The 10,339-nt window shown below is 31.1% G+C and overlaps 2 protein-coding genes across 2 annotated transcripts; both read left to right on the top strand.

Moving 5' to 3' along the window:
• The first annotated feature begins 306 nt into the window (after window positions 1-306).
• Window positions 307-2,044, top strand: LOC113806068 (uncharacterized). Its single transcript, XM_027357179.2, has 2 exons — window positions 307-546; window positions 862-2,044. The coding sequence occupies exon 2, from the start codon at window positions 956-958 to the stop codon at window positions 2,015-2,017; it is 1,062 nt and encodes a 353-aa protein (XP_027212980.1). The 5' UTR covers window positions 307-546; window positions 862-955; the 3' UTR covers window positions 2,018-2,044.
• Window positions 2,045-3,182: 1,138 nt separating this feature from the next.
• On the top strand, window positions 3,183-6,278 carry LOC113816133 (uncharacterized). Its single transcript, XM_070143346.1, has one exon. The coding sequence runs from the start codon at window positions 3,183-3,185 to the stop codon at window positions 6,276-6,278; it is 3,096 nt and encodes a 1,031-aa protein (XP_069999447.1).
• The last annotated feature ends 4,061 nt before the right edge of the window (window positions 6,279-10,339 follow it).

Here is a 10,339-nt window from a genome sequence, read left to right as displayed (position 1 = left end):
ACTATTTGTATAATGATAATAGCAATAATGATTGTATCTTGAATTTTATTCAAGATATTTCTATGTTGTATGTTAACATTATTCTGCATACTGTATATTATCATTCTGTATTGATTTCCTCTCTATTTAGATGTCATATTATGAATCCATAATGTTATATATATATATATATATATATATATATATATATATATATATATATATATATATATGTGATTAAATTTGATTATTTTATTTTATGCTTTACTCTTTGTAGGATGTGTTTTGGTAATTTTTATACGCTGCGCTTGTCATGCGGCATTTTTTTTTTGTTTTTGTTTACACATTTTCGGAGAAGACGCTTGCCCGCGCCACATGACTGAGGAGTATCAAGGAATGGATTTGTGTTGGTCTGATTTCCTTTTGAAGCTATTGACACTACCTGATATTGACCATAACAGCATCTTTCTGTTATTGTGCTGATTTCTATTAACTGAACATGTTTGCCCTGCGTGTCAAGATATGGTTTGGTGAATTCAAGCTGAAGAGATGGGAGGTCTCATTGTTGTAAGTAAATAATATGTGCTGTTTCTCTTCTATTTATTATTTTTGTTATGATTATTCTAAATTTTGATTACTGTGATATGTTGATTGTGTAACTTTGGTTCTCATTTATAGATGAATGCATATTGTATTGTGGACATTATTCTAGTGGAGGAAATGTTTGTTTTGTTTCTTGAGCAAAAGGAATATGCAAATAGTCAAATGGAAATGCTTTGATTTGAAGTATCTGTTTATTACATTTGAACCATTGAGTTAACTGCTTTTTTTGGGATGAATTTACTGTTTTGAATTACTTTGATATCTTATTTGTATTTGCAGGTTGGATCATAAATAAAGTACTGTGCATGCAATACATGTCTCCATTGTCCCATCTCCTAGTAGAAATCACAAAACAATCCAGCAACAGACCAACATGGGCAGAACTCAAGAATGTGAAACTGGCTGGGATGACGAGAAAACCCTCAGAAAACAACGAGGCATCGCCAAAGGATGCTTTACCACAAAAGTAAGAGTGTTCCTTGACTGTAAAGAGAAAAATGAACCTTTAGAAGTGTTAGGTGCAGTTTTTAATGAAATTTGTGAAAATTTCAAAAGAGTAGAAATTATAAATGAACGTCTGCTTCAAGTAGTTGATGATGATAAACAAATTAGTGAACATCTGAATTATATATGTGAAATAGAAAAGATCAAGTGTGATATCCATTCAGCATTGGTGTTGTTAAAGATTGAAACACAGAAACTTGCTCCACAGTCTGATAGTTCATGTAGTATACTTGTTAAGAAAGTAGATCCTCCAGTTTTTTATGGCAATGTCCGAGAGTTCCCAACTTTCATGAAAGATTACACACGCTTGGTGATAGCCCGTCATGGGAGAGATCCATTTATACTGAGAAGATCTTTACAAGGAAAGGCTAAAGAAATTGTAGGGGGTTTAGATGAATTTGATCAGATGTGGGATAGGCTGAAAGAACGGTTTGGTTCCACTTCAAAGGTTGTGGATGCTGTTTTGGCTGAAATTAGTATTTTAATGCCAGTCCCTGAAGGTAATACTCGGAAGTTACGTGAGGTAATAAATGTTGTTGAGCGAGCATGGTTAGACTTAAAGAAAATAGACAGAGCAAATGAAATAGAGAATTCTACTGTAGTAACTAAAATTGAAAGATTACTTCCTAATAGTTTAAAAAGGGAATGGACTCATAAAGCTCAAGCCTTAAGTGACCAAGAGAGGTTTCAGAGTCTTGTAAAATTTTTGACTGGAGAACGTCAGGTTATAGAGTACATGGAAGATGAATCTAGGACGGCAGGGATGAGCACTAAGGCAGCCATTCATTATGTTACTAATGGTGAAGGTGAAGAAAATGTAGATAATCTGACTAGCAATCACCAAATTGGCTCAGAATCAGGAAGTTTGTCAGAAGCAAATGCTAGACTGTTTTGCCAATCTGTCACAGGCAATGGTAAATCTAGCAAATAGAAGTCAGTTTGGTAGTGAAACGAAGGGACCGAATATAAACAGCAAGATGAAGAACAAAAGGTGCTGGTTTCATGGAACTGATTCTCATGAAATTGGTAGATGTGCAACTTTTAGTAACTTAGACGATACTCTGAAACTAGACAATATGAAAAAAATGGGCATTTGTTTTGTTTGTCTGGAACCCTCCCATATCAGCAGAGACTGTGAAAGGAAAATTCTTTGTAATGTTCAAATAGGAAATAATAAGACGTGGAAAACTGCACCATCCTTCCGTGCATTCTGTGTTCAACAAGAACTTACATATTGTTCAAGCTTCGAGTAACCTTATGGATAGAGAAGGTGTTTTGTTAATGATAAGTAAAATTAGTAGTGGCTCATATAACTTGTCTACACTTTTTGATGCTGGTAGCAATTTAACTATGATCACCCATGCAGCAGCCAAGAAATTGGGCCTTAAGGGTTCGGAAATATCCCTAAGTCTTACCAAAATAGGGAATCAAAAGGAGAGAGTAGAGAGCAAAATATATAATGTTCCTTTGATTGATAATAATGGTAAACAATGGTTGGTGGAGGCTGTTGGCTTTAATGATATCACTTCAGAAATTAAGGATGTGGATATGACGGAAATTGCTCGTATTTTGGGGGTTAATCCTAATCAGATTCAAAGACCTAGTGGCAAAATTGATTTGCTTATTGGATTAGATTACTGCGTGCTCATACCAAAAGTGGTAAAACCAGTTGGAAATTTACAGCTTATGCATAATAATTTTGGTTACTGTATCAGAGGTTATCTAGGTCCTTTGCCCCATAACAGTGATCAGCTACATGCAAAGGTAAATCACATTGCTTGTTTACAGTCTGATGAATACTTGATCAAATCCAAGAAAAATATTGGTAGAATGATGGAATGCTTTTTCATGAGTGAAGAACTAGGTATAGCATGCTCTCCGAAGTGTGGAGGGTGTCGTTGTGGCAAGTGTTCTCTGAAAGGCCATATGACGCTGAAGGAAGAAAAGGAACTGAAACTGATTGAGGATGGATTGAATTATGATGAGCTTAACCAATGTTGGGTGGCTGACTATCCATGGATCAGAAATCCTAGTGAATTACCAAATAAATAAGCTTAGCTGTGAATGCTCAAAGGTATAATGAACAAATACAGGACATGGTTAAAAGAGGGGTAGCTCGTAAGATGTCAGACGAAGAGATAATCTTGTATAAAGGGCCAGTGTTTTACCTTCCTCATCATGAAGTTCTTAGATCTGATTCAAAGTCAACACCAATGAGAATTGTATTTGATTCTTCAGCGCCTTATATGGGATTTGCATTAAATGATTTTCTTGCTAAGGGACCCGATTGCCTAAATAATATTTTAGGCATACTTCTCAGATTCCGTCAAGGGCTTATTGGGCTTATAGGAGACATTAAGAAAATGTACAATTCAGTTAAGATAGGCCATTTCAATCAGAATTGCCATAGATTCTTGTGGAGAGAAATGAATACGGAAAGAAGTCAAAGTCATTATGCTTTAACGACAGTTACTTTTGGTAATAAACCTGGAGGAGCGATTGCAATGGTTGCTTTACGTAAGACAGCAGAAATGTGTAAGAATTACCCAGAAGCTACCAAACTGATTGAAAGGGACTCTTATGTAGATGACTTATTGGCTAGTGTGGATAGCCATGAGGCAGCCAAGACCATAATGAATGACATTGGTCGTGTATTAAGCAAAGGAGGTTTTCAGATAAAACAGTGGGTGATGTCGGGTGGTAATAATTGTGTAAACTCCTGTTCAAGCATTATAGAAACTAATACTGAAAAGGTCCTGGGGTTGAATTGGGATCCTGAATCTGATTTATTTTTCTTTGTAGTACGTATAAATTTTTCTAAGAGAATCAGAAAATTGCGTACTGCACCTGATCTTACAAAAGATAAGCTTGAAAATGAATTACCAGAGAAATTGACACGAAGGATGATACTTAGTCAGGTATCAAGTATTTACGATCCATTGGGGTTAATTGCTCCTTTCACGCTGAAGGCTAAGCTCTTGATGAGGGAGCTTGTATTAGACCTTGGTAACTGTGACAAGAAACTTGGTTGGGATTATGCTGTTAGCTCTCATATGAATAATGAATGGAGGATGCTCTTTCGAGAGATGTTTGAATTAGAGCCGCTGAGGTTTGTTCGTTGTCTCAAGCCTCACAGTTCAAAGGGTAACCCACATTTGATCATATTTGCTGATGGAAGTTCAAAGGCTTATGGAGCTGTGGCCTATATGAGATGGGGATTATCAGACGGCTCCTTTATCAGTCATTTAATTGCATCTAAATGTAAGCTAGCTCCCATTCGTCAGATGACGATCCCCAGGATTGAATTATGCAGTGCTGTGCTTGCGTGTCGTCTCAGAGCTTTCATTGTACAGGAAATGGACTTCAACTTTGATTCTGTCACTCACCTCATTGACTCAGAAATAGTAAGATCTCAGATTCAAAAGGAATCTTTCAGATTTAACACATTTGTAGCTAATCGTGTTTCTGAAATTCAAGAAAAAACTGATCCAAGTGAGTGGTACTGGATACCTTCAGAATTAAATATAGCTGATTTACTTACACGCGGATGTAGACCAGAGCTTCTAAATCAGAGTTCTTTGTGGCAGTCTGGCCCTGAATTTCTTGCATTACCCAGAACAGATTGGCCAATCAAACAGAAGTATTTAATTGATTTACCTGATGTTCTTTATTTAAAGAGAGGAAGGATTTCCCTTGCAGCAGCAAATAATGATTTAGTTGTTGATATAAAGAGATACAGTAAATATGATAAATTCATAAATGTTACAGCCAGAGTTCTAAAGGTATTCCTTGGAAGATCCCTGTTATATATAGGCAAAGAACCTGATGTTGGAGATCTACACAGGGCTGAAATTTATTGGGTAAGAAAGGTGCAAGAAAGAATTGATAAAAATTGGAAGATAAGGTATCAAAGACTAGGCCCTAAGCTGAATAGTGAAGGGATAATTACAGTGGGTGCAAAAGTAAGTAATTGGTTGAAAACAAATTGGAACAGAGATGATTATATGTTATTGATGCCGGATCATCCTTTCACTAAATTGATTATTAAACACTTACATAAACGTGATCATTCTGGAATAGAATCCACTTTAGTCAAGCTTCAAACAAAATTCTGGGTACCGGGTGCTAGACGAATAATAAAGCATATTAAGGCTAAATGTTTGATGTGTAGGAGAATCAACAAAATTTGTGAAAGCCAGTGTATGGGCCAGCTTCCAAATGAGAGACTAAACCCAGCACCTCCATTTTACTTTACTTCCCTTGATTTGTTTGGTCCTTATTTGGTCAAAGATACAGTGAAGAAGAGGACAACACTAAAGGTTTATGGAATAATATTTGCATGCATGACTAGTAGGGCTGTCCATATTGATATTGCAGAAGGATATAGTACAGATAACTTTTTGAATGTCTTTAGAAGATTCATTAGTATCAGAGGATTTCCCAAAATGGTATATTCTGATCGAGGCTCCCAGTTGGTTAAGGCAAATAAAGAATTAACTCAGGCTGTAGGAAATCTGAATTTTGACAAGATTATGAAATTTGGTAGGAAAGAAGGCATGACTTGGAAATTTACTAAAGGCGCAGATGCTCCTTGGCAAAATGGGCGTACTGAATCATTGATACGATTGGTGAAGAGAGGAATCGGTATTTCAATTGGAAATAAGGTTTTATCATATGCTGACCTGCAGACTGTTATGTTTGAAATAGCTAACTTGATTAACCAGAGACCTATTGGTATTAAACCAGGCTCTGATTTAGATTTGGGATCTTATTTATGTCCCAATGATTTATTGCTCGGTCGTGCTAGTTCTATTGTACCCAGTGGTGTATTTGAGGATAATTGTAGTTTAAGAAAGAGTTTCAGATTTGTCAATGAAATAATTAATACTTTTTGGAAAAAATGGATAAGGGATTTCTTTCCTACTCTCTTAGTCAGAACTAAATGGCATGTGGAAAAACGGAATGTCAAGCCTGGAGATATAGTGCTTGTTAAGGACAAAAATGCATTAAAGGGAAATTGGAAGCTAGCACAAGTGATATTTACATCCCCAGGTTTTGATGGTAAAGTAAGGAATGTTACTTTAAGATATAAACTTTCTATACCAGGTACCAAGTATAATGGACAAAGAGATATTTTGATAGACAGATCTGTACATAACATTGTTGTAATTCTTCCAATTGAAGAACAGTGAGTCCCTGGTGGTGGGAGTGTATCGTGAATTTTATTCAAGACATTTCTATGTTGTATGTTAACATTATTCTGCATACTGTATATTATCATTCTGTATTGATTTCCTCTCTATTTAGATGTCATATTATGAATCCATAATGTTATATATATATATATATATATATATATATATATATATATATATATATATATATATATATATATATATATATATATGTGTGTGTGTGTGTGTGTGTGTGTGTGATTAAATTTGATTATTTTATTTTATGCTTTACTCTTTGTAGGATGTGTTTTGGTAATTTTTATACGCTGCGCTTGTCATGTGGCATTTTTTTTTTTTTTTTTTTTTTTTTTTTTTTTTTACACATTTTCGGAGAAGACGCTTGCCCGCGCCACATGACTGAGGAGTAACAAGGAATGGATTTGTGTTGGTCTGATTTCCTTTTGAAGCTATTGACACTACCTGATATTGACCATAACAGCATCTTTCTGTTATTGTGCTGATTTCTATTAACTGAACATGTTTGCCCTGCGTGTCAAGATATGGTTTGGTGAATTCTAGCCGAAGAGATGGGAGGTCTCATTGTTGTAAGTAAATAATATGTGCTGTTTCTCTTCTATTTATTATTTTTGTTATGATTATTCTAAATTTTGATTACTGTGATATGTTGATTGTGTAACTTTGGTTCTCATTTATAGATGAATGCATATTGTATTGTGGACATTATTCTAGTGGAGGAAATGTTTGTTTTGTTTCTTGAGCAAAAGGAATATGCAAATAGTCAAATGGAAATGCTTTGATTTGAAGTATCTGTTCATTACATTTGAACCATTGAGTTAACTGCTTTTTTGGGGGATGAATTTACTGTTTTGAATTACTTTGATATTTTATTTGTATTTGCAGGTTGGATCATAAATAAAGTACTGTGCATGGAATACATGTCTCCATTGTCCCATCTCCTAGTAGAAATCACAAAACAATGATGAAATACTAATGACAATAATAATAATTATAATGACAATGATAATGATGTTATTATCATTTCTATTGCCATTATTATAAATTATTGGAATAGAGTTAATTATTGCTATTATTGCAGTAAAAATCAAGATTATCATTATAATATAATTATGACTATCATAATTATCATTATTATTGTCATTATTATTGTCATTTTCATCATAACTATCATTATTGTCTATAATAAAGGAATCATCATGGAAATCATCATAATTACCTGAATTAATGTTAAAATCCTCATAATTACCATTAAAAAGCGAAAAGGGTTTTTTTCGACGTTTCTCTCAAAAGGCTGTAATACGCTAGATTTTGCCGTTTTTTCGACTATTGGGAATTTATTACTTCTGGCCTTTATTTCATTATAAATGGACTGAATGATAATTATTATCATCATTATTATCATTACTGTCATCATTTTTATGCTTATTATCATCATAGTCATTTTCATCATGATTATCATTATTATTATCATTATTGTAGTTATAATAATTATTAGTTATAATAATTATTAGGCTAATTGTTAATGATAATAGCAATAATGATGATCTTAGAAATAATAATGACAATAATAATTATAATGACAATGATAATGATGTTATTTCTATTGCCATTATTAGTATGGAAATTATTGGAATAGAGTTAATTATTGCAGTAATTATCAAGATTATCATTATCATTATTATCATTATTATTGTCATTATTATTGTCATTATCTTAATAATTATCATTATTGTCAATAATAAAATAATCATCATGGAAATCCTCATAATTACCTGAATTAATGTTAAAATCCTAATAATTACCATTAAAAAGCGAAAAGTTTTTTTTTCGACGTTTCTCTCAAAAGGCTGTAATACGCTAGATTTTGCCGTTTTTTCGACTTTTGGGATTTTATTAATTCTGGCTTTTATTTTATTATAAATGGACTGAGTGATAATTATTATCATCATTACTATCATTACTCTCATCATTTTTATGATTATCATTATTACTATCATCATTATATCAGTTATAATAATTATTATGCTAATTATTATTGCTTATTATTATCATGATAATTATTTATGTAATGATAATAGCAATAATGATGATCTTAGAAATAATAATAACAATAATAATAAGTATAATGACAATGATAATGATGTTATTATTATTTCTATTGCCATTATTAGTATGGACATTATTAGAATACAGTTAATTATTGTTATTATTGCAGTAATTATCAAGATTATCATTATAATTATGACTTTATCATTATTATCATCATTATTGTCATTATCATTGTCATTATCATCATAATTATCATCATTATTGTCAATAATAAAGGAATCATCATGGAAATCATCATAATTACCTGAATTAATGTTAAAATCCTCATAAATACCATTAAAAAGTGAAAAGGTTTTTTTTCGACGTGTCTCTCAATTATACGCTAGATTTTGCCGCTTTTTACTTATTTCTGGGATTTTATTACTTCTGGCCTTTATTTCATTATAAATGGACTGAATGATAATTATTATTATCATTATTATCTTTACTGTCGTCATTTTTATGATCATTATCATTATAGTCATTATCATCTTGATTATCATTATTATTATCATCATTATTTCAGTTATAACAATTGTTATGCTAATTATCATTGCTATTTTTATCATTATAACTATTTATGTAATGATATTAGCAATAATGATGATCTTAGAAATAATAATGGCAATAATAATAATTATAATGACAATGATAATAATGTTATAATTATTTCTATTGCCATTATTAGCATGGAAATTGTTGGAATAGAATTAATTATTGCTATTATTACAGTAATTATCAAGATCATCATTATAATTATGACTTTATCGTTATTATCATTATTGTTGTCATTATCATTGTCATTATCATCATAATTATCATCATTATTGTCAATAATAAAGGAATCATCATGGAAATCATCATGATTATCTGAATTAATATTAAAATCCTCTAAATTATCATTAAAAAGCGAAAAGGGTTTTTTTTCGACGTTTCGAAAGGCTGTAATACGCTAGATTTGTCCGTTTTTTCGACTTTTGGGATTTTACTACTTCTGGCCTTTATTTTATTATAAATGGACTGAATGATAATTGTTTTCAATATTATTGACAATAATGATGATAATTATGATGATAATGAAAATAATAATGATAATAATGATAAAGTCATAATTATAATGATAATCTTGATAATTACTGCAATAATAGCAATAATTAACTCTATTCCAATAGTTTCCATACTAATAATGGCAATAGAAATAATAATATCATTATCATAATAATTATTATTGTAATTATTAATTCTAAGATCATCATTATTGCTATTATTATTATATAAATAGTTATAATGATAAAAATAGCAATAATAATTAACATAATAATTATTATAACTGCAATAATGATGATAATAATAATGATAATAATCATAAAAATGACAGTAATGATAATAATGATGATAATAATTATCATTCAGTCCATTTATAATGAAATAAAGCCAGAAGTAATAACATCCCAATAGTCGAAAAAAGGCAAAATCTAGCATATTACAGCCTTCTGAGAGAAACGTCGAAAAAAGCCCTTTTCGCTTTTTAATAGTAATTATGAGGATTTTAACATTAATTCAGGCAATTATGATGATTTCCATGATGATTCTTTTATTATTGACAATAATGATGATAATTATGGTGGTAATGACAATGATAATGGCAATAATAATGATAATATTGATAAAGTCATAATTATAATGATGATCTTGATAATTACTGCGATAATAGCAATAATTTCTATACTGATAATGGCAATAGAAATAATAATATCATTATCATTGTCATTATAATGATTATTATTGTCATTATTATTTCTAAGATCATTATTGCTATTATCATTATATAAATAGTTATAATGATAAAAATAGCAATAATAATTAGCATAATAATTATTATAACTGCAATAATGATGATAATAATAATGATAATCATGATGATAATGACTATAATAATAATAATCATAAAA

Source organism: Penaeus vannamei, chromosome 30 (genome assembly GCF_042767895.1).
Source record: "Penaeus vannamei isolate JL-2024 chromosome 30, ASM4276789v1, whole genome shotgun sequence".
Taxonomy (NCBI): Eukaryota; Metazoa; Arthropoda; class Malacostraca; order Decapoda; family Penaeidae; genus Penaeus; species Penaeus vannamei.
Note: the sequence above shows the minus strand (reverse complement) of the source record. Positions and strands in the feature narration are given on the sequence as shown.

Coding starts and splice junctions, on each gene's coding strand:
- LOC113816133 (XM_070143346.1), top strand. CDS start 3,183: ATGGTTAAAAGAGGGGTAGCTCGTAAGATGTCAGACGAAGAGATAATC.
- LOC113806068 (XM_027357179.2), top strand. CDS start 956: ATGGGCAGAACTCAAGAATGTGAAACTGGCTGGGATGACGAGAAAACC.